Source organism: Vicugna pacos, chromosome 27, assembly GCF_048564905.1.
Source record: "Vicugna pacos chromosome 27, VicPac4, whole genome shotgun sequence".
NCBI lineage: Eukaryota > Metazoa > Chordata > Mammalia > Artiodactyla > Camelidae > Vicugna > Vicugna pacos.
In genome coordinates this window covers 24,994,117-25,009,592 of record NC_133013.1, presented here as the reverse complement: position 1 = coordinate 25,009,592, position 15,476 = coordinate 24,994,117, and the positions used below count along the sequence as shown (strand labels likewise).

At 36.3% G+C, this 15,476-nt stretch overlaps 1 protein-coding gene across 2 annotated transcripts in view; it reads right to left on the bottom strand.

Annotated features, from left to right (window-relative positions):
- Positions 1 to 15,476, bottom strand: part of PTPN9 (protein tyrosine phosphatase non-receptor type 9) — a 64,976-nt gene that overhangs the window by 11,782 nt on the left and 37,718 nt on the right. The window contains exons 5-9 of one of the 2 annotated variants that reach the window (XM_072950982.1): positions 12,801 to 12,906; positions 5,720 to 5,830; positions 3,897 to 3,963; positions 3,635 to 3,782; positions 245 to 338 (exon numbers count right to left, since the gene is read on the bottom strand). In XM_072950982.1, the coding sequence (XP_072807083.1) occupies positions 245 to 338; positions 3,635 to 3,782; positions 3,897 to 3,963; positions 5,720 to 5,830; positions 12,801 to 12,906 (526 nt within the window). Of the gene's footprint in view, positions 1 to 244; positions 339 to 3,634; positions 3,964 to 5,719; positions 5,831 to 12,800; positions 12,907 to 15,476 lie in introns of both variants that reach the window. The other variant, XM_072950981.1, reaches the window with a different exon arrangement.

Here is a 15,476-nt window from a genome sequence, read left to right as displayed (position 1 = left end):
ACACCAACCTTGTGCTATCAGCATGTACATAAATTTCATTTACTCTCCATTTAGCACTACTGTAAGATGGGACTATAGGGACCTGCCTATGGTAACAGACTAGTATGTAGCAAAATTAGAACTCAAACCTTCTCGCTCTGGCTTAGAGTCCATGTTCTTTGTACTACAGTATAATTAAGCTTCACTTTGGAAGAGGCTTAAATTTCCCTCAGTGCTTCTGAGAAGGTGGCACTGATCTTCCTACCTGAGTGTGGCCACTTCGTTTAGTCAGCTTCACTCTAGTTTGGTCCAGGCAGGGTACGTCCCCATAGCGGTTCTTCTCCAGGTTTCCTGGAGACCTGAAGGAAATGAAATGAGCAAAAATAAAGAAAAAAACAAAAAACAGCTACAAGAGTTGAAAATGTATGACTACGGGAGTAGAAAGGAGGGTAAGGCAGGAGATTGCTGTTTGTCACTGCCTTTTCCTTGTACTATCTGGTTTTGAAAAAATAATTTGCGTATGTGTTGATTAAAAGCAAAAAGATACTACAAAGACTACCCATATAAAATAATATTCTATATATTGTTCATAGCCATGAATGTGTATGTAATAGTACAAACAAAATGGCCTGGATGGGAACATATCACATTCATACTAGTGGCTGCTTCTGGGTAGTGAGAAGAACTGATGGCGAGGATTAGAAGGGATTTCAACTTTACAGTGAATTCTTTCTTTTATATAATAAAAGAGAAGAAGCAAATACAACAAAATATTAAAAACTGTCAATATCAATTCTGGTGATAGGAAATAGTTGTCTGTCATGTTATATACTCTGTACTTTTTCATATTTTAAAAAATTCTCTCTTCCCACACAATCTAGCCCAGCTCATACTTTAGAAAGTTCCAAGAACAATTAAATAGAGGAAGGAATACTCAAGACCCAGAGTGCTGGAGCAATTGGATATCAACAGGCCAAAAAAACGAACATCAACCTAAGTGTCTTATATAAAAATTAATTCAAAATGGATCACAGTTTTAAATTAAATGTAAAACATAAAACTATAATACTTACAGTAAAAAAAGAAAGGAAATCTATGGATTCTAGGGCTAGGCAATGTGTTTTTAGACTTGACAACAAAAGCATGACTCATAAAAGGAAAAATTGACTAAAGAAACTTCATCAAAATAAAGTGGTTCACAAGAGACCCAGAAGAGGAGGAAAGGAAAAGCTACAGATTGGAAGAAAATATTTGCAAACCATGCATCTAAGAAAGAACCAGTATCTAGAATATAAAGAACTCTCAAATCTCAACAGTCAAAAAAAAAAAATCCAAATAGAAAATGGGCAAAACACATTTTACAAAGAGGATACACAGATGGTAGACAAGCACATGAAAAGATGCCCAATATCATTAGCCATTAGGGAAATGTAAATTAAAACCACAATTTTAATTTTAACTTAGGGATCTCATTACACACCTATCAGAACAGCTAAAATAAAAAATAGTGGCAACATTGAATGCTGGTGAGGGTGCAAAGAAAATGGATCACTCATACATTGCTGGGGGAATGTAGAATGGTACAGCCACTCTGGAAAACAGCTGGGCAGTTTTTCATAAAACTAAATATATAGTTGCCATATGACTTAGCAATCCCACTCTTAGATATTTATCCCAGAGAAATAGAAACTTACGTTTACACAAAACCTAGACATAAATGTTCGTAACAGCTTTACTTGTTACAGCCAGAAGCTGGAAACAACCCAGATGTCCTTCAACAGGTATACAGTTAAGCAAACTGTGGTACATCCACAGAATGGAATATTACTCAGCAACAAAAAGGAATGAACTTGACACACATAACAACTTGGGTGAATTGCAAAGAGAATTACACTGAGTGAAAAAAAGTTACATATAGTATGATTCCATTTATATAATAACATTCCTGAATTGGCAAAATTATAGTAATGGAGAATTGATTAGTGGTTTTAGGGGTTAGGGACGGGGAGCAGTGGGATGGAGGTATGTGGTTATGGAATTCTGTATCTTAACTGTGGTGATATACACAAAAAACTACGTGAGTGATAAAAATCGCAAAGAACTAAATACATACACAAACTAAAACTGGGGAAATCTAAATTAAGATTGGTGAATTGTATCAATATCAATATCCTGGTTGTGATATTATATATACTTTTAAAGATGTTACCATGCGAAAACTGTAGAAAGAGTACACATGGTCTCTCTCTGTACTACTTCTTATGAATACATATGAATCTATAACTATCTTATAATACGAAGTTAAATTTTTAAAAAGTCTTTAGAAAAAATGGCATAGGGGACAAAAAAAGGAAAAGAAAGTCTCTTGGTCCATGGGCATTGTGCACAACAGTGAATACTCTGATATCTACTTCATAATCTAGAATTCCAAGGGAAACCTAAGTTTGTTCTGTGTAGGTAGTTCTAATGCAACCTGCTGTAAGAGAGCAAGGTCAGGAATCCCCCTCTTCTCTGGCTGAGAAAAAGATTGGATACATAGAGGGGTCCTGAGCTCTTGCCACAGGAAAGAAACAGAGCTGTGTGGGAGAAAAAAATACCCTCCCCTCATGAAATGCTCTGCTTTCTCTTTCTCTTCTCTTATTTCCCTTTACATTCTTCTTCAGCTTACTGACTTTTTTCTCAATTGCTTCTTCTCTCTTACTTTGCTTATTTGTTTCCTAACTCATTATTTCCCCTCTTTCTTTTTCCTGAAGGGCTCGCTCCCTGCATATCTTCTTTATAGCACACTGACTAAGCTGGACAGGAATTACAAGGGGAAAGAGGTACTCACATAATCACGGATTCCTGAGATAGCTAAGCTACCAAAGTAAGTGGATATCAGTAAGTCTAACATCATTTATCACACCATGAGGTGTAAAGAAAGGAAATAACGTGGGTAAGTTATAGAAGGGATTTTTGGCTAAGCTGGAACTTGAGCCTGGGTACCCACTGGGGAGGGCTTCCTTAATTTTCAACAGAGCTTAAAATTTGGAGAGAAAGAAATTTCTGCTGCAGCCAATGAAAACATGGTAAGATAAATGAGAGCAGCAGTAAGAAAAATGATTCATACTCTATTGCCAACAATAGTTATCAAGTAGTTATAAACCAGTTATAGACTAACCAGGGGGTTTTGTGGTAGAATTTAGGTAGAAGGAAAGTTCCACAAGGTTAAATTCCGAAGGGGCAACTCTTCTCTCTGACTGACTGTGGATTATTTTAAATGCACCAGCACCCCTCCTCAGGAAGTAATGTAATACTATAAATGCCCTAGGGAGAAACTGCCCAAATGAAAGGATCAGAGATCACACTGAGGACGAGAAAAGACAGCTTACATTTTTGTTTTTTCCTAAAAACATTTATATTTCAGGAAAATATTCTTAAAAAATGTATCCATTATTACAGGGTTCCTCTACTAGTACCAAAAAATTCAGAAATTTCAGAGCATAGCCTCTTAGCAACAAGCACCAAGAGGTGCCTCTTTCTGGATGAGAGAAACCATCACTTAAGTGAGAATGATGTTCCTTAATACTAGGAAGAAAGGTGTGGAAGGAGCCACATCAATGTGTGCCAGAAGCATCTTGGTAAGTGATCACTGGCCCAAATCTTTCCCACTTACATGGAACAATGGAAGGTGCCAACAGGGTTCTCACGACGAATGTCCTCATACTCCTCATATATCCCTCGCTTCTGCCTGGTGCTGACATAGTCCATCAATTCTTGGATGGTCATGGCGTGGGGACCCGGAACATGCACTGAGTCCCAGTCTAAGGCAGGAGGGAGGGAGAACAGGATGATCTCATCGAAGGGATCTGGATGGCCGTTCATCTGGGGTAGGAACTGGAAATTCCAAGTGGCGAGGTCAATTCTGACGTACCCACCCAGGTTTTCTGGAAGGCACTCCCTGGGCAGGTGCTGGGTGACCTCAGATGTCTTTAGTATCTGAATCTGGAAGGCCAGAAGGAATCATGTGAGTGGCAGTGCGGGGAGGGGGAGAACAACACACACATACAGATAGTGAAGAGTAAGAATAAATGTGCTTTGCAGAATGAGATGAGATTTGCATGAACACCTGGTATACTTATAAAAGAAGTACACTGCATTTCACGTGCTTGGGATTGAAGTCCTATGAATCTCCCAGAAAAAGGTGTCACTTCCCAGAATGTATATCAAATTCATCCCTGGAATTAGGGGCCCTTAGATAAAGGTACAGTGAAGGAAGGCTTTACACTATCAACAAGGCTTTCCAGTACCATCTTACGTGGGTATTTGCCTTTTTGACTACTAAGAATGCACAGGAAGTGGTTATTTTTGTCAGCCTTATACTAAGGCAACCAATTCTAAGCCTGCTGGCTTGTGCTTTACTCACAGTTCAGTATGGATGTTCTCAAAGATAAGTTTCTATAAAAGCAAGACAAGATCAGACACCCAGAGGCAGGATAATCCATACTGGAGAAGTAATCTTAATACCTAGTTCTGCTGTCTGCTGGGACACAGCCATTCTGCACCAAATTAGCCTAGCTGGTTCTCTTTGGAATCTGTGTGGAATGGGAATGCTTGCCTCAGTTGCTGTTGCCTCTTCCTGGAATGCCCTCTTTTCCCCCGTGGCCTTTTCAAGGACCAGCTTGCAGCTCACCTCCACTGTGAAGCCGTGGCTAACTGCAGGGGTAGTATTCTCCTCTGTGCTCCTGCAGAGCCACAGGCTTCTGCACATGTCTGTGTTTCCTTTCAGGGTCATGAGCTCCTCGAGGGTAAGGGCTATCTCACACAACGTTTAATTCCCAGGGCCCACAGCCTGGCCTGCAAAGGTGCTCAATTTATTTTGAGTTTACACATGCAATTATACTTGTATATAATTCAAGTGTAAGAACTTGCCTAAGGTGTCCTCGCAAAGAGTTATCTTAAGAAAGACTCTCCTACCCTGGGTCACCAGGTCCCTAAGTAGCTTCCACAGAACCAAACGTCTGTAGTTTCCCCTTCCATTCCAAGTCACCTCAGCTACAAAGATCTGTATTGTCATTATTCATATAACTTCATAATCTCATACTTAAAAAAAAAACTCTGACAACATTTTGCAACAACTTTATTATCTTACTCTATTATGTCAATGTTTTCATATGGCCTTTTGTTCAAAAGTGAGAAATGAATGAGTGAATGACTCCAACCATGATCTTTTCAGTCTTGGAATACTCAGGGGATGAAAAGAGAATTAAGATAATTTTAGACAACATAGATAAAAGTAGAAAGAGATAGAGATTCTCCTCAACCAACCTGGTGATCAAAGGGACTGAATGGTACTTCTAGTTGAAGAAATTCAAACACCAGTTCAACAGATGGAATTATATTGGAAGTGGCTAAATATTAAAGGCCTGTAGAGCATACGACTAAACTTTAGAAGTAGTAGCTATCCCTCAGTTATCCAGGGGACACCTTCCTTCAGTACCATCTGCATGTAAAGTGCCACAGAAAACTATGTCCAGGTCCTGGCTTCAAGGAACTTGTAGTACTGTAGGAAAGACAGCCAGTACTGAGCCGGTCAAGAATAAAACAGAGGATGTAAGTGAACATACTAACAGAAGCAGAAAGTACTCTAAAGCCAGGAAGGTTTTTTGAAGGTAGAAAATTCATTGGCAGGTTTCAACAGTAGAGATGGGAATGTATCTTAGACAGATCCTCCCAACAGAATACAGTTAGCCAGCCTTACCCTCTCGCGGACTTTGTCCTTCAGGAGGAGGCTGATGATGGAATAGGGCACTCGGAACCATATGGGTGCTCCCACAATCAGCACTTTCTTCAAGCGAGCTGGGAAAGCTCCCTGTGGAGAACACATACAAGGATTTAAAGATACTAATTTGGGCACTGCAACCTGTGACTTGCTCAAGTCCAAAGTTTAGGTTTTCTGTTCTCCTGCTTTTTACCCAGCAGGAGGAGTCTACAGCCTAATTCAAGTTCCACTTCAGTAGCCAGAAAAAAAAGTGGTTAAAAACAAAGCAATTAAAAGCTGATTTACCTTTAAAAGTAATGATGCTATGGAAGAGCAGATAGGAGCAGAGGTGTGGCCTGGGACACTTCAGAATTATAGTAAGTGTGCTGGAATCCTCAAATTTAAATGCATGGGCTTTGAGCTATTTGATCTGGATGCATTTAATGACTAAGACTTAAGGACTTTCGGTTACATTAGTAAAAGATATCCTAAAGATTCTCAAATCTTCCTGCAGATCTGAAAGAAGAATCTCAAAGGAAACTTTGATAATAGATGGCTATCTCCTTACCATTTTTTCTCCTGATTGTTTCCCTGATATGTTAGTTCTCTGTGATTCTTATTGTCAGCACAGTGCTGCATTTTCAAATAAACGCCTCCTTTTGAAATAAATAAAATAAAAAATAAAAGTAATGATGTTATGTTCTTGTCAACATAAGCTTTACGGATCGAAACTATTCTGACTTCTCTAGTCTGCATATATGTGTGCATCTTTAAGTTCTACTTATTAAAACTCCAAAGAACAATTAGATTGTGAATAAAATGAATATGAAAGAAACATTTCTCATAATCATTCCTTTATTCTGATATCTGTGTTTATAATAATTTATTTTTCACTCATCTCTTCATCTCCGAATTCATTCAGTCAATAAATATGATCTGTGGGCACAAGGGCAAATGAGGTCTAAAAGAAAGGAGATCCCTTAATAAGAATGAAAATGTGTTCCTTCTTAATCCATAGCTTTGGTTTCATTTAGTTTCTCAATATCTTAGCCCTCCTCATAGGCAGGGATACTGACTAATACTGGCATTCTAACTGGGAGGAAATTATTCCCAGTGATTATAATAGTATTTTAAAGTATTATAATAGCACTTTACAGTATAAAAGATACATTTGAAAAAAATTAGCTACTCTATAAATAATCAGCATAAAAGTCTAATGGTAAAACCTCTGGTTTATAACAGGACTTGTGCACACATATACCATCTCTCTCCCTCCCTGTCTCTCTCTCTCTCCCCAAGCCACTGGTCTTACAAAAAAGATGATTTAGCCTTGGTATATGCCCTTTTTTTTTTAGCTTAGCAATAAACTTCATGAGAAACATGCAAGACAAATAGAATAATGTGAAAATCTTATTGAAAGACAGAACAAAAGACTTAAAAAAACACACACACACAAAACAAAAAAAAAGAATTCCTGGATGGGAGAAGATAACACTGTAAAGATGTCAATCCTCCTTAAATTAATTTATTAATTCATTATATCCAAATAAAATCCTGAAGTATTTTACTTCTCAGAACTTGACTGAATGACTCTAAAGTGCATCTAATCAAAAGATGGTAATTTTTTACATTTTTCTCATCAGATTTAAAATTCTGAAAAAGTGGTTACCCCTGAGGAATGGCACTGGGATGTCTGAGGAAGGGGCCAGAAACTTTTCCTTGAATTACTTTTTAGTTGCTTTTATAATTAAAAAAAAAAAAACTAGTTGTAAAATAAAGTTCATTTTCAGTATGCATGTTAAATATTAGTAAAAATTTAAATAAAAGCACACAAAAGTGCATGTAAAAGAATAAAAGTACAAAAACAGTCAAAATAACCTTAGAAATAAAAGAATATGGGGAAGCTTTTCTTAAAAGATCTTAAACTTCATTATAAGGCTCCAATAAATTAAAAAGTGTATATGTTGGTCTAGATGGCTAGATCAACAGAAGAGGGAGTCCAGAAATAGACACACTTACCATATGGAAATTTAGTGTAAGATACAGGTGTTATCCCAAATAAGTAGGGAAAAAAAGGTATTAGTTAATAAATGCTGCCAGGACAGCTATTTGAAAACAAATTATTTAATCTATAATATTAATCTATATATATTATATATAATCTGATATATTATTAAATATAATACAGTATATAAAATTATAATGAAAAATTAAGAAAATATAGTAGTATGACAAAAGATACCATAAAGTTGAATAAATTATCACCTACAAAAATACTGGTAATACACACTTATAATAATCTTAAATTTTCTTAATAACAAGTCTCATAAATCAGTAAGAGAAAAATAGTTGAATAGAAAAATGGGTAGGATATATGAGAAAAATTTTTAAAGAACCACTTATTAACAATAAATGTGAAAATATGCTAAAGTTCACCAGTAGTAAGAAAACATCAAATAAAGACATGAATATAATTACAATCAAAATAATCAAAGTTGATGAGACCCTGGTGTAAGAGGGTGCTGGTGAGAATGTAAATTTGAACTAAGTTTTTAGAGGATTATTTGGCAATACTTATCAACATTTTAAATGTATGTACACTTTGACCCTACAAATCTGCTTACAGCAATTTATCCTAAAGAAATAATTGGCCAAATATACAAAAATATATGTAAAATAATGTTCACTGAAGCATTTACAACAACACAAAAATGGCATGAAAATTTTTTCTGCTTGGTATACCAATAAAAGGAATACTCTGCAGCCATTAAAATGTGAGGGGAAAAATGAGTTTGCATTGACAAAGAAAGATGATGAAGATACACTACTAAGTTAGTGGCGAGTTACAATTACTGACTATAGTAGAACTCCATATTTGTAAAGAAAAAAATAATAAATTATCCTCACCCTGTGTGTGTGTGTACATATACACATACACACACACACATTTTAAAAGCCTGGACATATATACCCCAGGCTCTTTATACTGATAATCTCCTAGACGTGGGATTATAAGTAATATTTTGGCTGTCACTTATTAGTTGTATTACCTTCAGCAAGTTCTTAAATTCTCTAGGCCTAAGTTTCTGGATCTATAAAATGGAGTCACTAATAATAATAGCAGACACATGTCATAGGAGTTACATCAGAGTGAATTTTAAAGCATGAAAAGAGGTTGGAACAGAAACCAAACCATTCAGTAAGTGTCAGTAAATACTATTTTATAAGTGTCTGCATTAATGAATTTTCTTAAGCTGATGTATTTTAGCCATGTATTTCATAATCAGAAAAATAAGGTTTATCCTTTGGGGGAGTAAATCTACATTGTCTAGTAAAGGTAAATTCCACGTTGTCTGGTTTCAATGGTTCACCTAAAACAATAATTTAACAGCTAAGAATCCATATGATAGCCACTAAAATAGGTTATGACATTTTAAAATTTAAAACCAGAATTAATCCTAAGAAACTTACCAAGATGGGGGGAAAATCTACTCAGAACAACTTGAGAAGTCAAAGATTAATATTTTTATTCCAGTGTCGTTTTGATCCAAATCCTCACCCAGTAACTATTGGAAATTAATTCATACTACATAGAAATCTGAAGTGTGAGACAGTGCATTAAAGATAAAATTCTATTTACAACTTTCATGAAAATAAGCATGGTAGGGGATTATATTTAAAATTTTATCTGTTTCCAATGACAGAGCAGCAAGTCACCAAGAAGAACATGATATGGACTTTAAGGCAACCAAAATTTGATTTCATTCTCTTCTAATGTATACAGCAAAACCAACAAAACATTTAGAGACACATAAATAGCATGAGAATGGGAAAAAAAAGATACAATGATGTTATTACTTAATTAAAAAAAAGAATTCAAACAAATAAAAAAAGGAGGTTATTATTTTAGAACTAAATTCAAAAAAAGAGAAAAATTATAGAGTGCAGTACTGGGATGGTTGATAGAAACAGACACTCATACATGTTCATGACAATGTAAATTTTTTTTCTGCTTTTATGGAGGGTAACCTAGTGATGTATAAGAGAGATGACTATTCATAACCTTTCATCAAATAATCCAAGTCTTAGAAACTATATCTTCTTGAAAGAATGTAAAAGAAAAAGCTAAAATGATCATAATAGTATTATTTAAACCTAAAAACAATCTGAATAATACAGAAAAGGTTAGATGGTTAATTAATTGTATATAATATATTAACTTAACAGGCTACTGTGACTGTTAAAAACTGGTAAGTAGAAAGCCTAAACTGTGGAAAGGAGGGACTATTTAGTATTTAAAACTGGGGAAAAAATAGCCACCCATATGGGGGAAAAAAAGTCAGATTCCTACATCTCATACCATACTCAAAAATCAACTCCAGATGGATTAAAGTCTTAAATGACAAAAACAAAATTTAACACTTTTAAAAGAAAATAACTCCTCAAAAAGTTAAATGTAGAATTACCATATGATCTAAAAATTCCACTTCTAGGAATATACACAAAAGAACTGAGAGCAAGGACTCAAATAGATGCTGTAACACCAATGTTCATACCAGGATTATTCACAGTAGCCAAAAAGTGGAAACAACCATCAATTGGTGAATGGATTAACATGTGGTATAAACATGCAAAAGAATATTATTCAACCTTAAAAGGAATGAAATTCTGATACATGCTACAATGTGGATCAACCTTGGAAACATGCTAAGTGAAATAAAATAGACACAAAGGACAAATATTGCATGACTCCACTTATATGAGGATGTAGAACACGCAAATTCATAGAGCAGTAAGTAGAACAGAGGCTACCAGGGACTGTGGGATAGAGGAAATGGGGATATACTGTTTAACAGGTACAGAGTTTCTGTCTGGGATGATGAAATCGTTTTGAAAATGGGTAGTGACGGGTTGCACTGTGAATGTACTCAATACTACTGAACTGTACACTTAAAAATGGTTAAAATGGTAAATTTTGTTATGTACATTTTGCCACAATAAAACAAATCCACTGAAAAAATGAATACACATGGTGGAATCAGTGGCAGCGCAGTTTAAAAAAAGGAAAACAGTTAACATGTTTTTTCTGACTTTGAAATCGGGAGGCCTTACAATGAAAAACACAGTAAACAGGAATTAAAACACAGCTACATTTAACCATATTAAAACTAAGAACTTCTGTTAGTCAAAAGGACTTTATAAAAGCGAAAAAACAAGCTATAAACTGAGACCATATATGTATATGTGTGTGTTTATATATACACACACATGTACACATACACATACAGACACAGATGGATCAGCACTAATATATCAAAACTACATAAACGGACGATAGGAAAATAGGTGAAAGCCATAAACAGGCATTTTAAAGAACACATATGTGGCCAATACACATGGGAAGAGATACTTAATAAGAGACATGCAAGTTATACCACAAGATACCATTTCATACCCACTTGATTGGGAAAAATTAAGAAGTAAGATATCAACATGTATGAGAGAGAATGTGGAAATTTTATACATGGCAGGTGGGTACAGCCACTTTGGAAAACAATTCAACAATATCTTATAAAGTTAAATCTTGACAGATCTTACAACTCAGTAATTCTGCTCCAAGATGCACACACTCGAGAGCATGCATTTTCAATGGGGGTAATATTAGTTTTGAGGAGAGTGAGTTGTGCATAAAGCATAGATATATACTCAGTACATAAAGATATATACATTCTATCTGTGGTATTAAAATTTCATTAGAACAACAACTGGGCAGGGGGTTGGGGGTGAGGGGTCTAAAAAGACTACTTAGTGAGGCAATAATGGAAAAAGTGGTTAAGAAACACTGCCCTAAAGATACTCTTACACACACGCACCAGAAGACATGTGTAAGCATGTTCATAGCAGCACTGTTCATAAAAGCAAAAATCACAAACAACCCAAGGAGCCACCAATAGAAGTGGATAAATCAACTGGTATATTCATCAATGGGTGAGGAATTAAGAGAGGTAAGGATCCTTCAACCAGCAGTAAAAAGGAATGAATCACAGCTACATGCCACAGTAGGAATTTTAGAAATACAATGATGAGTGAAACATGCAAATCCCAGAAAAACAACATGCAAGCTAATCCTCTCATTATACACTTGCTGTCGTAAAGCTGTAATAGTAAATAAACACTCTTAAAATCTAGTTCCACAGTGCTCTCAAGTGAGGCCCTGGAACAAAGACTGAACAGAGTCCTAGATCAATGCTTTTTTGACTGCAGACTGTCACTCGGTGGGTCCTGAAATCAACATGACTAACATTTCAAAAATATGATATAGAATAGAATGAAGTGATTGCACATAGTAAAGGCAAAGCTTGTTTTGTGAAACTTCTAAATTTTGTTTTATAAATATGTACACACAGATCTATATGCCTTTATCCTTGGATTCTGAAATCTAAACAGCTCTAACCACTAGTTTCTTTTGTAAGTTTGGTGCAGAAAGTCATAGGACAGCAAAATCTGCCCTGAAATGCCGTAGGCTATTTATAACCTTTGCTCCTCTCCACTCATTATGAATAATATATTTCATTGCAGAAATATTTGATCATAGAATGACATACACACCATGTTATCTTCTAAAGTTCAAAATATTAGGTAACACCTCTGGACCTAAGAGTTTGAGATAAGAGATGAAGAACCTGTCTATCTCTATAACTCTACATGTGTATAGTTAGCATACATATACTTTTGTGTACTAAAGATTGCAGTGCAAAACATATTTCTGACCAGACTGAGAGAAAAAGCCTGAAAGTCACTAGCTAGGTGACATTTTTTCACAGACAGTGGCCATATCTAGCCTTCATTAATTCTTATTCCACAAAACTCCAAGAAAGAGACATTCCATCTTTATGACTCACTGTTTCTGTGCATTTTATTTTAATTCCTCCCACTTTACTTAAGACCATTTCTTGTTCTGAGGAAGCAAATATTGGTCATCATTTACAGATGACCTTTAAACTGAACATAATGTCTGAAGTTTATATCATTCCTGAATCTCCCAAAGAATAGAAAAAACTACCCTACCCATTTGCCTTACCTTCAGCAAATTTAGGACTTTTTTGCCAAGATCCAGCTCAAAGTTGGTATAATTAGAACCGCACATGTCATAGATAAAGACCAGTCCGTTCCTCTGAGTTTCAAAGCTGTAAACCAACCATTAAACAAAAACATTTTATTAATAAAATGGATGAGGCAGATTGAAAACCTGGGGCAAAAAAAAAACAAAGACACAGAGAGTGTGGGACACATCTGGGATCAAAACAACTGCTTCCCTGAGCACAGTTCACAGAAAGAATTTATGTTAAGAAATAGATACTTGGACTCTATTTTCTGGCAGTTCCTAAAACTTAGAATTTCCTAGGAGAGCACTGAGAGCATCCATTGTTATGTTAATGAGGTGACTTAGAATGCTCTTAGGTCATCTAAGGAGGGGGCTGGTTGCCAGGGGAACTAACCTCGTGATTACCCAGGAAGGGGAGCGGGGCTGAGGATTGAGCTCAGTCGCCAATGGCCAATCATTTAATCCACCATGCCTCATAATGAAGCCTTCGTAAAATGCCAAAAGGATGAGATATGGAGTTTCCAGGTTGACGAACACATGCAGGTGCAGTGAAAGAGGCCCTCTCAGAGAGGTCATGAAAGCTCCAAGCCCTGTTACCCTTACTTTGCTCTCTATGCTTCTCTTCCATTTGACTGTTCCTGAGTTACACCTTTTTATAATAAACTGGTAATCTAGTAATGTTTGAGTTCTGTGAACTGCTCTAGCAAATTAATCAAATCCAAGAGGGGGGCAGTGCTGGAACCTTTGCTCTATGATCAGAAGCACAGGTGACAATCTGGACTTGCCACTGGCATCTGAAGAAGGCTGGGGACAGTCTTAAGGGTCTAGCCCTTAAACTGTGGGGATCTCATGCTACGTCCAGGTATATAGCGTTAGAATTGAGCTGAATTATAGAACACCCAGCTCATGTTGGAGAACTGCTGGGTGGTATGGGGAAAATCCCACATGTTGAAATTAGAATTATACTTATTGATGCACATTTATCCAGATTCATCAAGTACCAAGCTCACAGGCTAAGATGCTCCAGAGCATCTAGGTTATCAAAATCTGATTGTTTTCTCCTGTGTCTCTGAATCTGCCTATCCAAATTCTACAACATTCTGTGTTCAACTCAAAAGATTCCTCTCGAACAGAATAGAGAGCCCAGAAATGAACCCACAAACTTTTGGTCAACTAATCTTCGACAAAGGAGGCAAGAATATACAATGGAATAAAGACAGTCTCTTCAGCAAATGGTGCTGGGAAAACTGGACAGCAGCATGTAAAACAATGAAGCTAGAACACACCCTTACACCATATACAAAAATCATCTCAAAATGGATTAAAGACTTAAACATAAGACAAGATACAATAAACCTCCTAGAGGAAAACACAGGCAAAACATTATCTGACATACATTTCAAAAATTTTCTCCTAGAAGAAATAAAAGCAAGAATAAACAAATGGGACCTAATGAAACTTACAAGCTTCTGCAGGGCAAAGGAAACCAGAAATAAAACAAGAAGAAAACCTACGGAATGGGAGAAAATTTTTGCAAGTGAAACCGACAAAGGCTTGATCTCCAAAATATATAAGCAGCTCATACGACTCAATAAGGAAAAAAATAAACAACCCAATCCAAAAATGGGCAGAAGACCTAAACAAGCAACTCTCCAAGGAAGACATACAAATGATCAAAAAGCACATGAAAAAATGTTCAATATCACTAATTATCAGAGAAATGCAAATCAAAACTACAATGAGGTATCACCTCACACCAGTCAGAATGGCCGTCATTCAAAAATCCACAAATGACAAATGCTGGAGAGGCTGTGGAGAAAGGGGAACCCTCCTACACTGCTGGTGGGAATGCAGTTTGGTGCAGCCACTACGGAAAACAGTGTGGAGATTCCTCAAAAGACTAGGAATAGACTTACCATATGACCCAGGAATCCCACTCCTGGGCTTGTACCCAGAAGGAAATCTACTTCAGGATGACACCTGCACCCCAATGTTCATAGCAGCACTATTTACAATAGCCAAAACATGGAAACAACCTAAATGTCCATCAACAGGTGACTGGATAAAGAAGATGTGGTATATTTATACAATGGAATACTACTCAGCCATAAAAACCGACAACATAATGCCATTTGCAGCAACATGGATGATCCTAGAGAATGCCATTCTAAGTGAAGTAAGCCAGAAAGAGAAAGAAAAATACCATATGAGATCGCTCATATGTGGAATCTAAAAAACAAAAACCAACAAAAACAAAGCATAAATACAGGACAGAAATAGACTCATGGACAGAGAATACAGACTTGTGGTTACCGGGGGGGGGGGGGGTAGAGGGTGGGAAGGGATAGACTGGGATTTCAAAATTGTAGAATAGATAAACAAGATTACACTGTATAGCACAGGGAAATATACACAAAATGTTATGATAAATCACAGAGAAAAAAATGTGACAATGAGTGTGTATATGTCCATGAATGACTGAAAAATTGTGCTGAACACTGGAATTTGACACAACACTGTAAAATGATTATGAATCAATAAAAAATGTAAAAAAAAAAAAAAAAAGATTCCTCTTCCAGGAAGGCATTCCTGATAACTGTTACCAAATGTACCAAATGTACTACCATCCTTCACCCCCTTGAAAGCCCAGAA